At 46.6% G+C, this 22,824-nt stretch overlaps 1 protein-coding gene across 2 annotated transcripts in view; it reads right to left on the reverse strand.

The window, feature by feature from the left end:
- CLPX (caseinolytic mitochondrial matrix peptidase chaperone subunit X) overlaps nucleotides 1-22,824 on the reverse strand; it is a 544,085-nt gene that overhangs the window by 19,230 nt on the left and 502,031 nt on the right. For both annotated transcript variants that reach the window (XM_086958044.1, XM_086958043.1), the window contains 2 exons: nucleotides 22,390-22,689; nucleotides 21,683-21,775 (listed from right to left, as the gene is read on the reverse strand). In XM_086958044.1, the coding sequence (XP_086814170.1) occupies nucleotides 21,683-21,775; nucleotides 22,390-22,689 (393 nt within the window). The remainder of the gene's footprint in view (nucleotides 1-21,682; nucleotides 21,776-22,389; nucleotides 22,690-22,824) is intronic.

Consider the following 22,824-nt stretch of genomic DNA (forward strand, 5'->3'; position numbering starts at 1 on the left):
GCAAATCTATCATCGATACAAAAGATCATTAAAAGGCACATGTTCTGGATGCCCTAAACTTCTTGCTTATTCAAATATGACGAAAAGGTGTCTATAGTTGCTGAAACCTTTGACTATGCCTTTGAATGTCAGCCGCCCTACATGCCAAGAACAGATGCATACTGGTAAGTAGCATATTCGGTTCGAGGCATGTGGGCTGCTGAATTCATATCTGTGCATAGATTACATAGCAGTACCTCTTGTAAGCGGCGGCTGCCCGTGCCAGCAGCAGCAGTCTGAAAAAGAGTTTTGAGAACAGCCTGTCCTACAGCTTCCTGCTGTCTTGAATGTACATCTACGCAGTAGTGTTTCGTAAATGTATGTGTAGTGCACCATGTGGCTGCTTTACATATCTCTTCTAAAGGTAAATCCCCAGGAAAGCCATGGATGCTCCTAACTTACGTGTGGAGTGTGCTCTTGGAGGAATGGTTAGTGTGCGTTTAGCCTTTGCATAGCAAATCTGTATACACTTAACGATCCATCTGGCTATTCCTGCTTTGGAAATGGGGTTGCCTTTGTGCTGTGGAGAAAAGGCAACAAACAGTTGTTTTGTCTTCCTGAAATCCTTTGTTCTGTCTCTATAGTACATAAGAGCTTTCTTGACATCTAATGTGTGTAGAGATCTCTCTGCGACATTTTCCGGATTAGGATAGAAAACTGGCAGTTCTATGGTTTGGTTCATTTGGAACTGCGAAATCACCTTAGGCATGAATGGAATGTAGGGTTGGTGCGTAGTACAACTCTATTTGCGTGGACCTGTATGAATGGCTCTTGAATGCTTAGTGCCTGGAGTTCACTAACTCTTCTTAGAGAGGTAATGACTACTAGGAAGGCAACTTTCCAGGTCAGAAATTGAATCTCACAAGAGTGTAGAGGTTCAAAAGGTGGTCCCATCAGTCTGGTGAGGACCACATTCAGGTTCCAGACTGGTGAAGGTGGGTGTCTTGAGTCCCTCCAGAAAAGCTTTAATGGCAGGCACTCTGAATAGTGAGAGGTGCTGCCTGTTCTGAAGATAAGCTGCTATTGCGGATAAATGTATACGAATGGAACTGTACAGCAGATTACATCTGTATAGGTGCAACAAATAACAGATAATGTTTTGAATAGATGCATCCAGTGGGTTAATGTCATTATTGTTACAATATATGACAAACCTTTTCCATTTAGCCGCATAACATGCTCTGGTTGTGGGTCTTCTTGCCTCCTTGATGATGTTCATACATTCTGGTGGCAAGTTGAGGTAGCCAAATTCTAAGACTTCAGGAGCCAGATCGCCAGGTTGAGCTGTTGCGGATCTGGGTGCTGAATTTCGCCATGACTCTGCATTAAAAGTCTGGGTGTTAGCTGCAGTCTTTGATGCGGTACCACGGAAAGTTCTACTAGCGTGGTGTACCATGGCTGGCGTGCCCACGTTGGAGCAACCAGGTTGACTGTCATCGAGTGTTGCTTCAGCTTGCGTGCCACCAGCGGTATTAGAGGCGCTGGGGGAAAAGCGTACGCAAACACCAGTTCATCCATATCGCATTGCCCTGTGACTGCGGATGTGGGAACCTGGCGGCGAAGCTTTGGCATTTTGCGTTTTCCCTTGTGGTGAACAGGTCTATCTCTGGATGACCCCACTGCTGGAAGTACGGTTGGAGTACTGATGGATGTATCTCCCACTCGTGCATCTGGTGGCTGTGTCTGCTGAGCAGATCCGCCATCTGGTTGTCCTTGCCCGGGAGGTCTCCCGCCATGAGGAAGATGTTCCTCTGAATGGCCAACTTCCACATGCTTTGAGCCAGATGAGACAACTGGAGAGTGTGTTCCTCCCTGCTTCTGTATGTAGTACATGGCAGTCATGTTGTCCGTCCGGATCAACACGACCTTGTTGCACAGGTGTACTTTGAAAGCTTTCATTGCCATGAAGATTGCCATCAATTCCAGAAGGTTGATGTGCATCTTCTTCTGCTGTGTCGTCCATAGTCCCTGCACTGTGTAATGGAGTACATGAGCTCCCCATCCTTGGAGCGATGCGTCCGTCGTCAGTATTATTTGTGGTACAGGCTCTTGGAACGGTCCGCCCTTGCAAAGGTTTTGTGGGTTCCACCAATGCAGAGTTGTATGCCCGACCGCTCACCAACACTAGGTCTTTCCATTGTCCTTGAGCCGGATTCCACTGACGTGCCAAGCACTCCTAAAGCGGGCGCATATGTAGTCTCGCGTGCGGGACTATGAAGATGCAGGAGGCCATCATGCCTATCAACTGCATGAACACTCTTGCTGGAAGCGAGTGTTGGGGTCTGAATTTCTGTATCAGCAATCGCATGCTATTTATCCTCACTGAATTTGGCTGAGCTTTGGCTGCCAGAGTGTCTATTGTCGCGCCCAGGTACTGTCGCACGTGGGCGGGCTGGAGATGTGACTTTGGATAATTCAGCGAGAATCCCAGACTGTGAAGAAGATGAATAGTGTGGGACATGTGGCTGGCACACTGCTGGGCCGTCTTTGCTTGAAACAGCCAGTCGTCCAGATAAGGGTAGACATGTATGTGCTGTCTCCTGAGGTGTGCTGCTACTGTCGCCAGGCACTTTGTGAACACCCTAGGTGCCATCGTTACTCCAAAAGGGAGGACTTTGAACGGATAATGTTGGTCTTGAATAGTGAACCTGAGATACTTTCTGTGTGATGGGTGTATGGGTATATGGAAATACGCATCTTTTAGATCTAGTGTTGCGAGGAAGTCTCCCTGACTGAGTAACGGTAGAACCTGCTGTAAGGTGAGCATATGAAAATGCTCTGACAGAATGTATCCGTTTAGAGGCCTTAGGTCCAGTATGGGTCTGAGAGACCCGTCCTTTTTGGGTATTAAGAAATACAGAGAGTACACCCCTGAGCAATGGTCTTCTACAGGCACGAGCTCTATGGCTCCTTTTTGCAGCATGCTGACGACCTCCTGCTGCAATAAGTGTAAGTGCTCTGCGGACATAGGACGGTATGTTGGGTGGAGTGGATGTCAGCTCTAGACAGTACCCGTACTGGACAATGTCTCTCACCCACCTGTCTGTGGTGATGGATTTCCAGACCGGCAGGAACCGTTGCAGTCGCCCCCCGACAGGTGTTATATGGTCGGGGGGCAGTGACAGGGCGTCACTGTTTGTTATTGGCAGAGGATCTGGAATTGTTGTTTCCTCTTCCTCTGCCCTTGATGTTGTTTCCACGATATCCACCCCTGTTGTTTTTATTGGAGGTGGTTTGTATACCTCCTTTATTATACTGTGTCTGCTGTGTGTTTTGGCCTCTTGAAGGTCCTCTATTATTGGAGCGACGAAAGGAGCCACCCCGAAACTGCTGTGACTGGAGAGCCCCCATAGACTTTGCAGTCTCTGTGTCTTTTTTAATCTTTTCAAGGGTGGTTTCAACCTCAGGTCCAAATAAGTAGTCCGGGTTAACTGGCTTATTGAGGATAGTAGTTTGTATCTCTGGTTTGAATTCCGAGATTCTTAACCAGGCATGTCTCCTTAACATGACGCTAATGTTAATGGCTCTGGCTGCAGTGTCAGCTGCGTCTAGCGCGCACTTGATGGAAGCATTGGTTATAAGCTTCCCTTCTTGGATTAGTAGCTCCGCTCCCTCCTTGTACTGATCTGGTAGGTGTTGCAACAGTGTCTCAAGGGTATCATAATGGGCCCTGTCATTTCTGGCTAAGAGTGCCTGAGTGCTGGCAATGCGCCAGATGTTAGCTGCCTGCGCTGCCACCCTTTTTCCCGAAGTTTCCAGTACATTCGACTCCTTGTCAGGAGGAGGAGCATCACCTGTAGTCTGGGAGTTTGCTCTCTTACGTGCATTAGAAACAACTAATGAGTCCAATGGCAACTGTCCTCTTATATAAGTAGGGTCCACAGGTGCCGGTCAATATTTTTTTTCAATTCTAGGGTTTAACACCCTTGCTCTGGTGGTCTCCTTAAAAATGTCATCAGCATGCTTAAGGACCCCTTTCAGCATGGGCAGAGTCTTGACGGTTCTTTCCGAAGTGGAAAAGGTGTCGACCAGAAAATCTTCCTCAATAGGGTCAGCATGCAGTTGCACATCATGGTTACCTGCCGCTCTTTCAATAAGGGCGTTAAAGGCAGTAGTGTCCTCAGTAGGAGAAGTTTTTACATTGTATGTATGTGTGTCAGGGGCATTCTGTGGATCCCTTGGCTCAGCTGGGTCTGCCCATGGTTCGTTCTGATCGTCGGGATCAGTGTCCACATGATAAGTGTCATCCTCATTATCGTCATCCCCTGCATCCACATCGGAGTATGTAGGTGAAAAAGACTGAGGTTCTTGTCCATAGGACTGCAGAGGTTCCACAAGAACTGGTGATGTGGTTGAATCCCTCTTCTTCATTAATGGAATCTTATATGACTCCATGGGTGTTTCTGGTAATATTTTCCTCTTATACATGGATAGTCTACCAGTGTCCGAGTCGATGAACTGCCTCGACTCCTGTTCTTCAGGCTCCTCTGTAGCCCCTAGTCCCATCGACACTCCTTTAATAGCTCCGTTACCTTTTTTCGGTTCGAACATTTTCGGTCGCACCATCGGTGGCAACCCGAATTTGATTGGTGTCGATGCGGTCTGAATTTTTCCGACCAACTTCGGGGTTGGGGCCTTCTTTGGTCTGACCGCTGCAGCCTTTTCTTTGATGCGTTGGAGGGACTGCAACACCTGTTTGGATACGAATGAGGTCGGCTGCGTCGACTCGACAGGGTCCTTGGAGCCAGTCTTTGTCTTGGTTTCGGGCCTTGTCAGAGGATCGACCTCCTCTGTCGGTTCGAGCCTTTTGTCTGCGTCAACTCTTTTTGGCGCCGACTTCTTTGGTTCGACAGCCTTGACCTTGGTCTTCGGTGCCCCAACCTTCGGCTCGATGACCTTTTTGAACTTCTCGGTATCGATGGCCTTCTTCTGTTTCTTAGGCTCCGAGGGGTTTGAGGCCTTGGAACCGACCAGAGTAAGCTGCACTTTTGGTTTCGTTTTTGGTAGTGATGCTTTCGGTTTCAATTTCTTTGGATCGACCGATGGCATTTTCGATACCGATGGCTCTTTATATATGTCCTTAGCCGGGCCTTTATGCGGGGCTGTAGAACGATTCGATAGATCTTGGGTAAGGCCTCGTGGCGATCCCTCGACCTGAGCCTCATCGAGTACTTCATCGTCGGCCCCCGTATCAATGGTTGGGCCTAGCTCCTCGCCTGAGCTATCTTATACGGCCCCAAGGGCCTCTGCGTCGTCTCCTACCTTATTGACGACGTTTTCTTCTTCTTCCAATATCTCTTCATCTTCGGCGTCATACTCTGAGTCATGCTCCGAAACAGGATCCGAGTGTTCTTCCCGATCCTCCAGTAAACTGACCTTGTTTAACCACCACACATATAGGTTAGAACTATGCCTGTGGCACTTAAATACTTCTGGCTTTCTGAATCATATGTTGATCACAAATCAGTCATGACCTTACACGTAAGTAAGCCGAACTAGTCGCATATCAATACGGGATTTGGTCATAGACAATAACGAACGAGACAAGGCTCTTGTCGGGCGGCTTCACGGTGAGACGTAGAGTTGCTGATTATATGTGTATTTTGCACTAGCTAAATCGGTGAAATTGTACGCGGTTTAAAATGTGCCTCGAATATGGGGGGCATGCGTAGAGACAACGGAATTGTTGGTGGTTGTGATATTCTAAAAACTGTGTATGAGTGGTGACGGCTTGGGGCGATACCTTATATCAGCAGAGAAACGGTCCAGGCAACTCGTGTCATCAGTATGTTTGGGTGTCCATCCAACAGTATGAGTGTTTGTGTGAGGCTCTTTACACATGTAAGAGAAGTGTGGCGGGGAAACTACGGGGCTTCACACTGTGTCTCTTACTGAGGAGGGGATGGCCCCGAATGGTGCAAGAAGATGCTAACAGCACTGAAATACTGCTGATAGCTAGCATGACCTTGTGTTTTTATACCTCCAGATTGATACATACAAGTAATGTGAAGGTAGAGACTCACTGTAGGAGTACTTCTATATCCCATTGGATTCCCAAGCAGCTGGTATGAGCATTCAGGCTGCTTTTGGGTAAATAACGTTGACACATTGTTTTTAATACATACAGCAGACTAGGGTAAGATTGCACGTTTGTAACTACCTATATGTGCCTATTTCTTTGACAGTTAACACAGAACAAGTGTCCAAGAGTGGAGTGGCAGCATATAGTGCAGCCCTGATGAATCTGTCAAAATTGCTGTGGCAGTGAAACATGTCGGCAATAGGTAATGGTATGCATGAATAGCTACCAGCCTTTTTAATTTCAACTGCAGACATTCATATCTCTATGAATAAAGTTATTAAAGAGTTTTGGATGCTGTGTTTTATGCACTTGTTTATGTAATTCTTTTGTCACTAACAGATTTCTTCTGCTTCCACTGTTTGTTGCACCGTTTGGTTTGTTGTTTGGGACACTCTTTCTCCTCTTTCTTTGAGAATCGGATGACAACCGATGATGAGACAGGGGCCTGTCTGGAGATTACATACCAGTTACCCCGTTGGTGGTGTTTCTGTGAGGTGTCATTCGTTTCTCGCACATTTTTTCTAAGTAGAACTTGGTCTAACACTGATGTTGTGGAAGTTTGGTATTGATTAGAAGTGTCAGACATTTCTATATGGTTGCTGTCAAGGAGGTCTGGCCTTTGGTTTTTATTCCTAATTGCAAGAAAACTATGGACGAGGTGCAGTGAAATGTCCCCTTATCAGAACAAAAGTATGTAGGGGAGGATAATAGTTATCAGTACATTTAGACTGTCCTATTATATAAGTAACTGACACAAGTAGCGTCCTTTGGACAGGGTCTTTTGTTGTTGGTTAATGTTTGAGTGGAGGGCGACCCGGTCCATTTTTTCCCCTCTAAGCTCCTATTTAGGTCAGACAGTTTTGTACGGCGGATCAGCCTTGAGAGTCTTTTCCCCCGGTGAGGAGGATTTTGTTTGAGGTCGTGTGTGCAAACTACCCTGAGTAGCACCTCTCTCCAGGTTCTACCTTTGAAGTACCCTGCTGTATGTGTGTGGTGTGTGTGAGCAACGTTGTTTTTGGTGTATGTTTAGGTTTGAGTTTCCTGTATATCGAGTATCAATGGATAAAAACTGCCTAGCTTTTACAGATAAGCAGATAGCTGCCATTTTAGCAGGCCCCTCACTCTTACCTGACACTCCCTTGCTAGGTACTACTACAGCTAGGGAGGAATGGGAACGTCTAAAAAGAGACAGGTCAGGATTGCTCTGCATGGAGCTTTAATGACCGAATACTATACAGCTGGAGCAGCCCCAGCGAGTCTTTTGGTGAGAATAGAACCCCGGATATTCTTGGAGGATAGCAAGTTTAGACTTGACTAGAGTTTTATTGCAAATAAATGTACCAGGGATTGGCTCATTCTAATCATTAGTACCGCTAAAAGGTTGAGTGAGGAACTTCTAAAGGAAATCCTTGAACTTGAAGAAACGATACAGCGTGATACCACCCTGCTTGATACCAAAGAGCAATTGAAAAAGATTCAAGACCATCTGACTGATTACTGAAATTATATGGTTATCCAGAAATTGAAAGGTTTAACCCGAAATTTGGAGAGATTCACACATGAGTGGGCGTTCCCTTATGTAAAAGACGAATACTATCAGACACCACAAGATCCTAAGACCTTTGGTGGGCGACAGAGGGTTCGAGGGGCAAGGCAACAAATTAGACGGACCCCAAACCACTGGACATTTGAAAATACTTCCAGTGAGGAACAAGAAGATACACCACAGGGTAACCGGGTGAGATTTAACCAACAGAATCGAAGCAACGAGGATTTGGGTGCCTTACTGTGGTCTTTTTTGTCCCAGGGCCAAAGGAACAAGCATCAAGGTGGAGGTCAGGCAGGAGGGTGCAGAGGCTGAGGCAATCAGCCCAACCTGCCCAACCAGCAACGCCCACAATGGCAAAAATTCTCGCCCAGAATGATCCTCAGCAGAGGCAGGATACAGAAATGAGGGACAGTATCGTAGTGAATCTCTCAGATCACACTCTTACAGGGAATGAAGAGAGAGTGCTTAACAAAGGACTTGGGTTCATTCCAACCCCTTCTCATGATGCCTTTAAATGTAGGCTTGAGTTCCACGAAACTATGAGGAAGATTAAACTCAAAAAGTTCTTTAAAAACAAAAAAACTGAGGAAGCCGTATTGTTTTGTACAGACTTGAGAAAACCTTCTACTTTCTGTCCTCCATCTTCTTCTATTGGCCCAGAGGTGGTAGTTTTTGAGTCTCTGGTGTTGCAGGAAATAGAAAGAATTGAGAATACACAGAGAAAGTTTGAATACAAGAATATGACCGAGGACGACTGGGAGGCCGTTAAGAGCCTACAAAACAATAATAATTAGACGATTAAGTCAGCAGATAAGGGCGGGGAGATTGTCCTCCTGAATTCTGTAGACTATGATGCTGAAGTGATGCGCCTTTTGAGCGAAAGGACAAATTACCAGCCACTAAGCCGTGATCCCTTGGAAGATCTACTGAAAAATATACGTGAGATGGTAGGGACAGCAAAGGAAAAGAAATGGATTTTGGTTAAAGAGGCGGAGTTCCTGGTAAATACCAACTCCAGGACTCCGTCCTTTTACATACTTCCCAAAATCCACAAACCTACACGTCCACCACCGGGACGTCCTATTGTTTCTGGGATTCAATCTGTCCTAGAACCACTTTCACAGTACGCAGACTTTTTTTTTGGAGAGAATCAGTGGTGAATCAGAAATCTTTTGTCAAGGACACCACCAATGTGACCCTTTTTAAAACTGCCCCTTTCTTGCACCATAAATTGTGCCCCTTCACCGCCGTTTGGGCGGGTCTGGTCCTGGGGTGGGTGCCCTGCTCGTTTTTGGCGGACATCTTGGAGTGGGGTGAGTGGAGTGAGGCGTTTCCATCAGATAGCGCTTGAGTGCGCATGTGCCGCCTGGGAACACCTATTTAAAGCTCCTCCCCTAGCGCAGCGGGATCGCGCAGCGGGCGTGTCCTCGCGTGGCCGGAGTCGTGCCAGAGTCCTGCCCGTCTGCGCCCGTCCGCGCTAAGGACACGCTGGACTTCGTGGGACTCTGGTAACGACTAATACTCCATCTTACTGCCGCCATGCTGTCATATTCGCGGGAGTGCCTGTTTGCCATCGGTCAGGTAAGCCGTAGTTGTGCCCTTCCACCGGTAGACCCATTGCGAGGCCCATACCATTGTCCTTGTAATGGGTGGGCTCTCGGCTCTCCGAGTCCTCTCCCTAGTACTAACTTCCCGGCGACCCGCCGTACTACAGATTTTCCTTCCTCCTTGCGGATCCTGAACCTGAATGTCAGGTCTGCGTTGAAACATTATCAGAACATCTTTGACCTTATTGAGGAGGAAGCCCCGGACATATTTGCCATGACTGAAACTTGGCTACAGGATGCGGACACCGCTATTTCAAATCTAGCCTGCCCACCCGGCTATTCTATGTACACCTTGAATAGGGTGTCCAGAGGTGGGGGTATAGCTTTAGTAGTAAGGTCCACTTATTCCTGTGTCTGGAGTGCCCTAAATATCCCTGGGTGCGAAAGTGCCTTGTTCAAGGTCTCTGTCAGCCCTGAATTTACGCTTTCCGGGATGGTCGTCTATCGTCCGCCCGGCAGCGATGTGGTGTTTAGAAATGCTTTCCCCGACATTGTTGGCCCTTTGGTCGCAGATTGTGCCAACTTTTCCATCATGGGCGATTTGAATCTGCATTTCGACACCCTCTCAGGCCTGACAGTGCGTTCCATCTCCTCTGACCTAGAGGCCTTTCAACTTCCCCAGTTGGTCTCCCAGCCTACCCATTCGGGGGGGCATATTTTAGATCCCCTGTTTACCAATCTGCCGGGGACTAAAATCACCTCCATCTTGCCGGTGAAATGGACAGACCACTTCTTGGTGTCCATCCTTTGCCCTGTCTCAGCCACCCCTTCCATCTCCTCGGCTAGACGGGTTCAGAAGAGGGCCTGGAAGAAACTTAGGTTAGAAGACTTCCATCGTCTTCTACTAGAGGAGCCGCTGGGTCCTTTGACGGATGTAGAAAAGGGGTATGACCTCTTCTGTTCCTGGATCACTAGGGCCTTGGACTCTGATACCTATTGTATCAACTAAAATCAACTCTAGAGAGTCGAGTCCCTGGTACGATGGCGCCCTTCGGGCTCTGAAGGGTGCCTGTAGACGGGCTGAGAGGGCCTGGAGGAAGACCTATGGGGCTGATTTAAAAGCTGCATATGCCAGGTCCGTCAAGCTCTACCATCGGGCTATCTGTCAAGCTCGAGCGGCTTTTTATGCCGCAGAATTCCGGAACAGTACTAATTCGTCGAAAGCCATTTTTAAGGCCGTAAAAGATCTCATGGCAAAGCGGACTACCTCTACGACCGTAAGTTCCCTTTCCCACTGTGAATCCCTTGCCTCTTATTTCCTGGGGAAAGTCCAAGCTATCTATCGGACATTCCCTAGCATAGGGTCCGGTTGGGAAAGCACCAGTGGGACCCACCATCAGACTACTCTGCTTGTCTTCCCCCCCTCACCTTGGACGGGTTTGACAAACTTGCGTTGCAAGTCAAATCTGGATCTCCATCTGATCCAGTAAGGCCTGCTCTCTTTCGAGATCAGGCTTTTATGGGACGTGCAGCTGTATGTTCCCTTGTCAACCTTTCCTTGGAAACGGGAGTAGTTCGAGCTAAGTGGAAGCAAGCTGTGGTGTCCCCAATTATCAAAAAGCCCTCCCTGGACCCGTCCAAGCCCGAAAGTTATCGCCCCATTTCGTTGCTACCCTGGCCAGCCAAAATTACAGAGGCCCATGTCAATCTGGCCCTGTCTGAACATCTTGTACGGACCAATGCCCTCGATCCCACACAAAACGGATTTCGTGCCGGTCACAGCACAGAGACCGCGTTACTTGTGATGGTGGAACATCTCCGTGCAAGGTTGGATGCTGGTCAAACGGCGGCGCTCATATTATTAGACCTCAGCGCCGCCTTTGACACGGTAGACCACAGCATCCTCCTGCATCGGCTTGAGGAGACTGGCATTGGCGGCCAGGTGTTGCAATGGTTCCGCTCCTTTCTAGATGACCGCTCCTTCTGTGTTGCCATCCCTCCCTTCAAGTCCAATTTCAAACCGCTGGCCATGGGGGTTCCGCAAGGGTCCTCGCTGAGTCCCACGTTGTTCAACCTTTACGTGAGACCGCTGGCTGATGTCGCTAGGCAGTGGGGCCTAACTTTGGTCTCATATGCCGACGACACACAGCTGGCGGTTACTCTCAGCGGGGATGCGGAGATTGAGGCCCCCAGGTTTCAGTCTGGACTGAAGGCGGTGGCTAGCTGGTTGACAGGCAACTGTCTCCAGCTAAATGCCACAAAAACGGAGGTGATGGTTGTCGGTAAGGGAGTGGAGTTGTGGGGTGACCAATGGTGGCCCTCAGAGCTGGGACCCACTCCGACCCCGGTATCGGAGGTAAAAAACCTGGGGATTTGGCTGGATGCGGGCCTCTCCTTTGTAGGGCACACCAAAAAAACTGCGGCCTGTTGTTTTGGATTGCTAAGGGGCTTGAGACCTGTTCTCAAGTTCTTTGACGCCCCGACCAGGCAGCTGGTGATCCAGGCAACTATCATCTCCCGCCTGGATTATGCCAGCTCTCTTCTGGCTGGGGCCAACCAGGCCGAGTTAACCCGTCTGCAGCGGGTTCAGAATGCTGCGGCTAGGGCGATTGTCGGGCTGCCCAGATTCAGTTCGGTGGCAGGTGTCCTTCGTTCCCTACATTGGCTCCCTGCAAGGAAGCGCATCCTCTTTAAGGTTCTGTGCCTTGCCTTTAAGATTCTGAGAGGTATTGGCCCGGAAATCTTATCTAGCTGTCTCTCCTTTTACGTTCCCACCCGTACCCTTCGTTCCCAGGGCTTGGCCCTTGCTGTGGTCCCCAGATTCAGGCTCAGTCGCATGGGAGGCCGCTCGTTTAGTGTAAAGGCCGCGTCAGCATGGAACTCCCTTCCTGTTGAAATCCGTCTGATGGAGGACCTCTTGACTTTCCGGAGGGCTATAAAAACATTCCTGTTTTAGCTGCTTTTATGTTTTCATTCTCCTGTTGTGTTATGTTCTACCTTGTCTCTGCGCCGGGACGCTCCTTGGCTGGAGTATCTGTGCGCATAATAAATTAATATAACATAACATAACATGTTCTCAACATCTTGGAGGACATGCAATATGACCCCACTCAAGAGTTCTTTGTCACGATTGACATTGAATCCTTGTACACTTGCATACCCCAGGACCGGGCGCTGGTGGCAGCAGCCCGCGCCCTGGGTGACCAGGAATGGTTTTATGATACCACCCAGGCATTTGTACTTCAGTGCATTGAATTGGCCCTCACAAGAAACTATTTCTGCTACAAGGACCAGCTCTATCTCCAGATCTCGGGGACTTCAATGGGGGCCACTATGGCTCCTAACCTGGCATGTATTTATGTCAGTCAGTTTGAGGAGCACGTCATCTATCCCAATAACAACCCCTTCCAGAGCAATTTACGTCTCTGGAAGAGATATATAGATGACGTGCTCTGCATCTGGTCAGGCACGGAGGAGGACCTACTGAGCTTTCCGAACTGGCTCAATGAGCAAGATGCGAATTTAAAATTCACCTGGACCTACGACAGACACAAGGCAGTATATCTGGACCTTGGCATTGAATACAGAGATGATAAGATTAATACCTGTGTACATCAGAAGCCCACGGACAGGAACTCTCTGCATTCTTATGATTCCTTCCACCCCAGGGCATTGAGAGATAACCTGCCGGTGGGTCAGTTTTTGAGATACAGGCGGAATTGTTCCTCGACAAACACTTTTTTGGATCAATCAGAAGAACTGACCAATAAACGTATAAATCGGAAGTACCCCAAAAAAGTTGCGAAATAAGCCAAAACAAGCATTTGCAATGCAATAGGTCTCGCAATAGAAAAGTTTGAGCTTTTGGTGTGTAAAATGTAAAAAAAATTTAATTTTTGTTTGTTTTTCAAAATATAAAAATATTAATTTTGTTATTAGAAATGCCAATAGTTATAAAGTTAGCAAATGTTACATCTATAGCATTAGTAAAGGTACATGTTTAGTTTTCCCCTGTCTTACATGTATTGATCTGACAAATCACAATGTTTTAACAAGAACAGAAGTGAAAACATTTAACAACTTTTTATGACATTTGTAATAAAGCTTGTAACATTGACAGAAAATATTTGAACCAGTTGTTGTTGAATGGTTGCACAAATTGATGCTGTGGTGGCATTGAGTGATGTTGTTTTGGGGACAAGTGATGCTGTGGCGTTCAGTGATGCTGTTGTAGCGCATAGTGATGTTGTGGTGCCCCTGAGTGATGCTGTAGTGGTGCTGAGTGGTGCTGTGGTGGTGCTGTGGTGGAAGTGTGCACTGCCGGCAGGTGGTGTGTGCCTGGTGGAAGCGTGGACTGACGACTGGTGGTGTGTGTGTGCCTGGTGAAAGCGTGCACTGACGCTGGTGGTGTGTGCCTGGTGAAAGCGTGCACCGACGGCTGGTGGTGTGTGTGTGACTGGTGAAAGCGTGCACTGATGGCTGGTGGTGTGTGTGTGCCTGGAGAAAGAGTGCACTGACGTCTGGTGTTGTGTGCCTGATGGAAGTGTGCACTGACAGCTGGTGGTGTTTGTGCCCTGCGAAAGCGTGCACTGATGGCTGGTGGTGTGTGTGTGTGGCTGGTGAAAGCGTGCACTGACGGCTGGTGGTGTGTGCCTGGTGGAAGCGTGCACTGACGGCTGGTGGTGTTTGTGCCCGGTGAAAGCATGCACTGACGACTGATGGTGTCTGTGCCTGGTGATATTGTGCACTGACGGTGTGGTTGGGCTTGTGGTTGTATGTGTGGTTGTATGTTGTATGGCGTGCGTGAAACAAAGTACGGCCGGCCGGAAAAAAATAATTAGGGGAGGAGAAGCCCTTTGATGTGGTGTCACGGCCTGGCGGCCGTGAAAAAATGCAATTAGGAGAGGGGAGAGGGGAGAGTAGAGGGGAGAGGTGAGAGTGGTGAGAGGGGAGGAGAGAGTCAGGCCTGGAGAGAGTGAGGAGAGGGGTGAGTGAGGAGAGGAGAGAGAGGCGAGTGAGGAGAGAGAGAGGGATTGGAGAGGGAGTGTAGTGGTGAGATGGGGAGAGGAGAGGGGTGAGTGAGGAGAGGGGAGAGAGGAGTGAGTGAGGAGAGAGTGGGATTTGAGAGAGGGAGGGGAGAGTGGATAGAGTGTGATAGATAGACAGAGTGAGGGCGATAGTTCGTTCGACAGATTAAGTGTTCGACAGATTAAGTGTATTTATGTGGCATTGAGTAGAGTGTAATTATGTTGCGTGTAATCATGTGGCACCTAGTCGTATTTGGAGTGTATGTTGAATTGAGTGCAGTATAATTATGTGGCATGAAATTATGTGGCACTGAGTGGTATTTGGAGTGTGTGTTGCATTGAGTGCAGTGTAATTATGTGGCTTGTAATTATGTGGCACTGAGTGGTATTTGGAGTGTATGTTGCATTGAGCGCAGTGTAATTATGTGGCGTGTAATTAAGTGGCACTGAGTGGTATTTGGAGTGTATGTTGCATTGAGTGCTGTGTAATTATGTGGCACTGAGTGGTATTTGGAGTGTAAGTTGCATTGAGTGCAGTGTAATTATGTGGCTTGTAATTATGTGGCACTGAGTGGTATTTGGAGTGTGAGGGCTGTCGAGTGGTAGAATGAGGGCAGTAGAGTGAGGGCGGTAGAGTGGTAGAGTGAGGGCGGTAGAGTGAGGGTGGTAGAGTGAGGGTGGTAGAGTGAGGGTGGTAGAGGGCGGTCGAGTGAGGGCAGTAGAGTAGTAGAGTGAGGGCGGTAGAATGAGGGCGGTAGAATGAGGGCGGTACAATGAGGGCGGTAGAGTGAGGGCTAACATGGCGGCCAGGCTGAGGGGTGAGCACATTCAGCGGTAGTTTAAGTATGAGGCTGAGGGTGTCACAGAGCCCTGTTTACCCTAAATATGTCTCAGAAGTGAAATGAAATGCCAGGACAGAAGGAGTAGAGTAAAGACCGACGCCAATAAACTGAGGAAGATACTGGCAGGCATATCAGCACAGGGGCAGAGAGTGACTGTCAGTCACCGGTGGACTACAAACAGAAAGCAACAGGAACCGAGTGCCTGACAAATACACACCGATAGCTGCAGCGAAGTGGAAGCAGTGGAAACTGACAGCTGCTTAGATAACCCCCACAAGGCTGAAAGGCACAGGGGCGCAGGCGGGCAGAGGCCAATCGACAGAGAGAGAAAAAAGATAGACGAAAAAAAAATAGTCAGAAAGAAAGATAGAGACTGGGGAAGACAAATGGAAAGAGAGATGCGATGTCAGAGAGGTTGGGGCTCAGATTTGCATGCAGCCACTGGAGAAGCCTGCTTGTGGGGACTGGGAGGAAGGGTGATGAGACGCAGGCCCTGCAATGAATAATTGCAGGGCCTGCAATGAATAATTATGGGAGGAGAGATGCTGGCCTGAGGCAGAGCGCACGCTGGGGGAAGGAGGCTGGGCTGCCTTTGATGTGGTAGAGGGAGGGGGTGGGCTGCCTGGTTAGTGCGTGTGTCAACAGATGGAGAGTGAGAGCAATGAAGTTTGAAAGAAATGGTATCACTGAGTTCTGAAAGCGCGACAAACATGCACACCCACATCCGACATGAGTTGCTTTCCATATCATTAACTTGACATGAGCTGCAGACGCAATAGCAAGAACGCCAATGTTATGACTGTTAATATTGTAGCTATTATACATTCAGTCTTCAGGCATGCACACAGTGTTAACTGAAGTCGGTGCCATTGTGGTACTGCTGTCAGTGCCTCCTTACTTGTTTCAGCTGCATGCCAAGGCCTGGAGTCAGCTGCATTACGCACCCTGTATAGGTTTAGGACGTGATTCAAAGCTCTGGGATGCACACTGGTCAAATGCTTCTATAGTCTGTTTAACAACTCTGGGAACTGTAGCTACAAAGAATTAGTGAGTCTGTCATCAGTCTTGCCTGAGCTCTTGCATAACGATTTGGCATTCAACTGCATGTTAAAAATACAGTATGGTACAGCATCAATAAAAGTTAAATAGAGGTATATGGGAAGTTGTGGTGCAGTAATTTTTTGCAGTTTTATATAAGCGTGAACTCGGCCCAAAATTATTGGAGAGCATTACATGAGCACCAGTTATATTACACAAAGGCAGCAGCTCTTGCCGTTACGCTACATCGGTTCCCCTTTAGTGTGCTTGGGGCAGGGGCGCCGGAAGGGCACTCACTTATGTTATAGTTGCAGAAGGGGGACGGTGCAGCGGAAGCCTTCGATTGCTGCTGGCATTGGGAAGCCTGTGGGGAAATGCAAGCTCGTGCAAGAAGGAGCTTGTGGTCACGTGATTTCACGTGAACTGTTGAGAATCCGGATCGTAAAAAGTCAGCTTTTGGGTTGACAACAATAGGTTCGAGTGAACTCGACCTAAAAAGAGCTGTTAACACACCACGCAGTGCCCTTTTGGAGAAAGTTGTTAGGCAAAGAGAAGAGTGTGTCCCAGTGGTTATGACATATGATTCCATTGCGACCAAAATAAGAATCTATTCGAAAACATTGGCCCCTGTTATCAAACAATGAATTTCAAATGCCGCCACCGAGATTCGCGTTCAAAAGAGCATGTAATCTCAAGGACAAAGTTGTACATACTCGTGAGCCTGTAGAAAGAACTGCCCCGTTGTCTACTGTTCCTAATGGTCACTACCCTTGCGGTACCTGCTCTGTCTGCCCTCTCACTAAGAGGAACACCAGTGTGTTGCTAACATTAGGCAAAGAATGGTTTCTCAATCAATTCATTAATTGCAATACTACCCATGTGGTGTACAGACTTACGTGCCAATGTGGTTTACACTACATAGGACTAACATCACGTAAAATCAAAACAGAGTGCAAGAGCACTTAAGCACTATAAGGGCAGGTAAATTAACGACAAAATTGGTGCAACACTGTTTTAATGAGAAGCATACCTTCACCTGGACAGTTTTGGAAAAGGTGAAAGGGACACCGCAAAACATGGAGAGTATTTTGCTCTCAAAAGAAGTGCGCTGGATTTATAGTGAGAAGACGGATCAATGTGGGCTTAACGAGATTATAGAGTGGAACAGGATCAAACTGTAATGTGATCGTCCGTTCTTTGCTGCCCATTTTCAAAGTTTTTCTGCCCACTTTTAAAATTCTCTACTATATCAATGAGTACATACAAGTATTGTTTCTTGACAGGGTACCTTAGCACACATAGTGGGACATGTCTGGACTTTATCTATGTAGGCTCCGTGCCTTTTTCCTTTGCCCTTTGGTATCAATGAATGCAGAGCTACCCTCCTTGAACTCTGATATTTCAGGGGAGTGTGGTCTTGTGGATGAAATCGATAATGGGCCCGAATATGTGGCGTGTACGCCCTATTTTGAGCTATAACAGACATCTTTCTTTGATGCAAGATAATGGTAAAAACATTTGTTAAGTGTTCACACTATATCGGATCTTTTCTTTTTTTGAAAGATTTTTTTGAAATATGGTTCTACCAAACATAAGACAATCTATTCTAAAACATTGGTTTTACTATCTTCTGTTGTGAGTCTGTGATGTGTGCAGCTCCTATCAAAGTCCTATCCCTAACAGTTCTATCTCGGACCAGTCTAAGATGGCCGCCATATCCTATACCGGATCACGTGACTTATGTATCTCGAGGGGGTTTAATTTATCGATGTACCCTTTGTAAGTAAACGCTCTAATACGCATACTAGATGGGTAAACAAAAGCAGTCTTAGGAACAACGGTACGCTGTCGGTTGCGCAGTAAAATCAAGTAGATGGCATACATATATTTTTTATATATATTTTTTAGTCATGAGTTACTGCTCTAAGAAGGCCGCTATGGTGGGGATAGTTGCACACGTGATCAAAACGCGGGGGCGGTTGCACGCACCACGGATGCATATCAATACAGGATTTGGTCATAGACAATAACGAACGAGACAAGGCGCTTGTCGGGCGGCTTCACGGTGAGACATAGAGTTGTTGATTCTACGTGTATTTTGCACTAGCTAAATGGGTGAAATTGTACGCGGTTTAAAAGGTGCCTCGAATATGGGGCATGCGTAGAAACAATGGAATTGTTGGCAGTTGTGAGATTCTAAAAACCGCGTGTGAGTGGTGACGGCTTGGGACGATACCTTATATCAGCAGAGAAACGGTCCAGGCAACTCGTGTCATCAGTATGTTTGGTTGTCCATCCAACAGTATGAGTGTTTGTGTGAGGCTCTTTACACATGTAAGAAAAGTGTGGCGGGGAAAATACGGCGCTTCACACTGTGTCTCTTACTGAGGAGGGGATGGCCCCAAATGGTGCAAGAAGATGCTAACGGCACTGAAATACTGCTGATAGCTAGCATGACCTTGTGTTTTTATACCTCCAGATTGATACATACAAGTAATGTGAAGGTGGAGACTCACTGTAGGAGTACTTCTATATCCCATTGGATTCCCAAGCAGCTGGTATGAGCATTCAGGCTGCTTTTGGGTAAATAACGTTGACACATTGTTTTTAATACATACAGCAGACTAGGTTGAGAGTGCACGTTTTTAACTACCTATATGTGCCTATTTCTTTGACAGTTAACACAGAACAAGTGTCCAAGAGTGGAGTGGCAGCATATAGTGCAGCCCTGATGAATCTGCCAAAATTGCTGTGGCAGTGAAACATGTCGGCAATAGGTAATGGTATGCATGAATAGCTACCAGCCTTTATAATTTCAACTGCAGACATTCATCTCTCTATGAATAAAGTTATTAAAGAGATTTGGATGCTGTGCTTTATGCACTTGTTTATGTAATTCTTTTGTCACTAGCAGATTTCTTCTGCTTCCACTGTTTGTTGCACCGTTTGGTTTGTTGTTTTGGACACTCTTTCTTTGAGAATCGGATGACAACTGATGATGAGACAGGGGCCTGTCTGGAGATTACATACCAGTTACCTCGTTGGTGGTGTTTCCGTGAGGTGTCATTAGTTTCTCGCACATTTTTCCTAAGTAGAACTTGGTCTAATACTGATGTTGTGGACGTTTGGTATTGATTAGAAGTGTCAGACATTTCAATATGGTGTTCTGTGTTTCTGTCAAGGAGGTCTGGCCTTTGGTTTTTATTCCTAATTGCAAGAAAACTATGGACGAGGTGCAGTGAAATGTGCCCTTAGTGCAGTGAAATGTGCCCTTATCAGAACAAAAGTATGTAGGGGAGGATAATAGATATCAGTACGTTTAGACTGTCCTATTATATAAGTAACTGACACAAGTAGCGTCCTTTGGACAGGGTCTTTTGTTGTTGGTTAATGTTTGAGTGGAGGGCGACCCGGTCCATTTTTTCCCTCTAAGCTCCTATTTAGGTCAGCTAGCAAATTAAGCCTGGTACGAGGCTAGCCAAGCCCTTCAACCAGCCCCCGCTGCACACAGCCGAAGGTATTGGGTACATGGCAGGCTGTGTGTAGTGGGGGCTGGAGGGGGATCGGTGGCGGTGTTTGTCTCTTGTTAAGGACCTCTGACATCTGGATGCCAGAACTCTGCATCAATGGTCCAGGCCTAGAGACAGGTCTAAGTGGGCCTTTCAGTGTTGACTTTGGTATCAAACCTGGGGACTCTATGCCTCAGGGTGAAAAAGGGCAGTGTGACCCTGCAGTCTTAGGTGGAGGCTTGTTCGGCATCAAAGGAACCTTTTGGGTCCAACGCGGTCTGCCCGCAGAGCTCAAGCTGAAAACCTTTTCAGTCTGGATTTGAAGTGGATGCTTGATACCTTGGAGTATACAACAACACACCTGCCAGTACTGATAGTCTTTTATCAATCTTTCATTGGAGCACACATGACATGTATTTGTACACCATATGCATTGTTTATGTCACATTTTGGTCTTGTCTAAAGATATGGTTATTTAATTTTTTGTAAAAGTGTCTGCATTATATGTGCAAAAATTCTGTTTGTGGTTCTGTATTAGTTTATACGTTATTCTTGTAGAAACCGACGAATTTTTTAAAAACAAAAATGACCTTTCATAAATAAAACAAAGAAGAAATGTAAACAGATGTTTTTGGGTCACATTGAGTTGTCACTTGTGCTCCAATGAAAGATTGATCAAAGAATATCAGTACTGGCATGTGTGTTATGGTATGCTTGGTTATATTTGGCCCACCGTACTGATTATGGGCCAAAACTCTCTTTAGTTAGTTGATACCCTGAGCAGCATTCTGCCTCGGTCTGGGGACTCTTTTGAGGTTAAAATGGCAGGGGCCCTAGATGTTGACCTGCTCTTTGCTTAATTGTGCTTCCGGGCCTAGACCTCTCTCTGCTCGACATTGGGAATTCTGAGGATATCACCTCTAGACTCTCATCCCATCGGTGGCTGGAAGGCCAGATGGGCCTGCTCCTTCCTCATCAGCACCAATGACAGCTTCTGGCCTCAAGATGTAAGAGGCCTCAGGGGAGGCTTAGCAGTTCATTCTGTGATGTACCCAATGCCTCTCTCTTCTATGCCAGCGGGATTTCTTACAGTGGAAAGCACAGCTAATATTGCAAGAAGCCTCGTTGTGTTTAAGCACGCATTGCATCTAGGGTACAACCAAAAGGTTGTCTGTTCCCTAACTTCACACACTTCTCTAAAAAAACAGAGATAGCATTTCGTAGTAATGCTTTGTAGGAGCCAGACAAGTTTAAAAAGAAAAGCTTTCAACCCTTCGTGTCCCTTGAAGCCTAGCTGCATTTAAAAATAGAATGATACTAATCTAAAAAGCTTTAATGCAGGCTCTTTCACTCAATATGCTCTGACCAGCGCTCCAAGGACGCAGGTATTGCCTGACCCACGTTCTCGCATAAAGTAGAAGAGCATTAAAGGGGAGTGGGTGTGCTACTAAGGTGAGCAAATTATGTACTACTGTTACATTACACATGCACCGAACTTTCCAAACCTTACAATAAGCAATATTGAGGTATGTCATCCCCATCCTGTGACGAGATACTGGGTTCCTCTAGAAGCTTATTCTACGGAACGATCTTATAGATTGGCAAACTGACAGCCAGAAAAAGGGTAACAATACTTTTTCACAATACTCTAAAACCAGAGAATCCAACTGAGGTTCAGCATTCTTTGTAAATGTTTCAAACAGCAATGCAGTTTTCATCCTAACAATTGCTCCGTAATTAGCATAGCCACTACAATAGTGGTTCCACAGTTACAGACTTGCATGGAACGATCTTTAGCATCCTGAACTACATCAAGTCAGTTCTCTGAAAAACTTGCTATTCAAATTCATAGCTGCCTTAAAGGTCGACTCAAAGACACAGTGGTTGAAGATACAAAAATTGCACAAATGTACAAGGTATTTTGTTACAAAGATTCTTAGTTTACAGTTATGTCCAGACATGGGAGTATTCTGGAATAGTCTTCAAAATATCCTGGTAGATTACAAAACAATAACTTTGTTCAAAAGCACAAGGCTGGTACACGCTTACCATTATAGATCGAAGGCCTCTTGCACCGGTCTTTCGTTCCAAAGCCAATCTGGCAATAGCCTTTAGTGCATCCTCAGTTATACTTAACTCACACTGAAAAGAAAGAAAATCAGTTATATTAAGAGGGGTACTTCACTATCTCCATAACAGTTGGCCAGATGATGGCATGCATCCACTTTATGGAAAGACAATGCGCCTCACTCTTAAAACCAACACTGATTTCAGATATTATACAGGATATATTATTTGCTAAAGACAAGAAAGGAAATGCGTGCATTGGGCAATGGACGTGACGAACTCAAGCTGGACAGCTTAAAAAAAAAAAGAAAGCCAGCTAATTGAAAGCAAGAACATGTGAGTAACAAAACACAAAGCCAATGGCAAGCAATGGGCGGAATGGATTACCAAGGAAGCTTTCCGAATGTCTCCAAGATGTTGTTAGCAAACCAGACAGCTGAACTGTCTGCGAAATTTCGACTTAAATAACTACTCAAAAAATGTGGCACCAATATTTTCCAGATTTAGCTTTCCCAGGGGAAACAGTGTTGAGCATACACCTAACGCTAATAGGACGGCAACAGGACATGGTGATAATGACCCAGCAATTTATTTCCCATGCCGGTAACCAAAACTACTATTCTAGACAATAAAATATCATCTACTGTTTTTCAGTCTTTTAGAGGCTCTAGAACAGAGGCGATAATAACCTTGTCCATGCTGAAAAGTGCCTGGTACTGAGGTACAACCGCATTCCGAGGCTCAGTAAGAATCCGCACCAGAGTTTTCTCATCCAGGCTGTGCAGTGGAACCACCACAGGCAGTCGTCCTACAAACTCTGGAATCATTCCGAACTCAATGAGATCCCTGGCTTCCACGTGTTTAAGCAGACGGTCCTTCTCTTCAATATCTTGCACAGCATTGGACTCTGCACTGCTGTTGGCAAGATCTGCAGCCGCTGCAGCCCTTCTTCCCTTTCCAAGGTTCGATGGGGTTCCAAATCCAAGGTACTGCCAAAACCAAACAACAAAACACAGCTGTTTAATGCAGCAGTCCCAAGTCATCTGTGAACATTAACAAAGAAAGCCCTGTCTGCAACGAAGATTCATGTAGATAGGCTTTACTTCGCATACTCTTTACATCTT

This window comes from Lissotriton vulgaris, chromosome 2_1 (assembly GCF_964263255.1).
Source record: "Lissotriton vulgaris chromosome 2_1, aLisVul1.2, whole genome shotgun sequence".
Lineage (NCBI taxonomy): Eukaryota > Metazoa > Chordata > Amphibia > Caudata > Salamandridae > Lissotriton > Lissotriton vulgaris.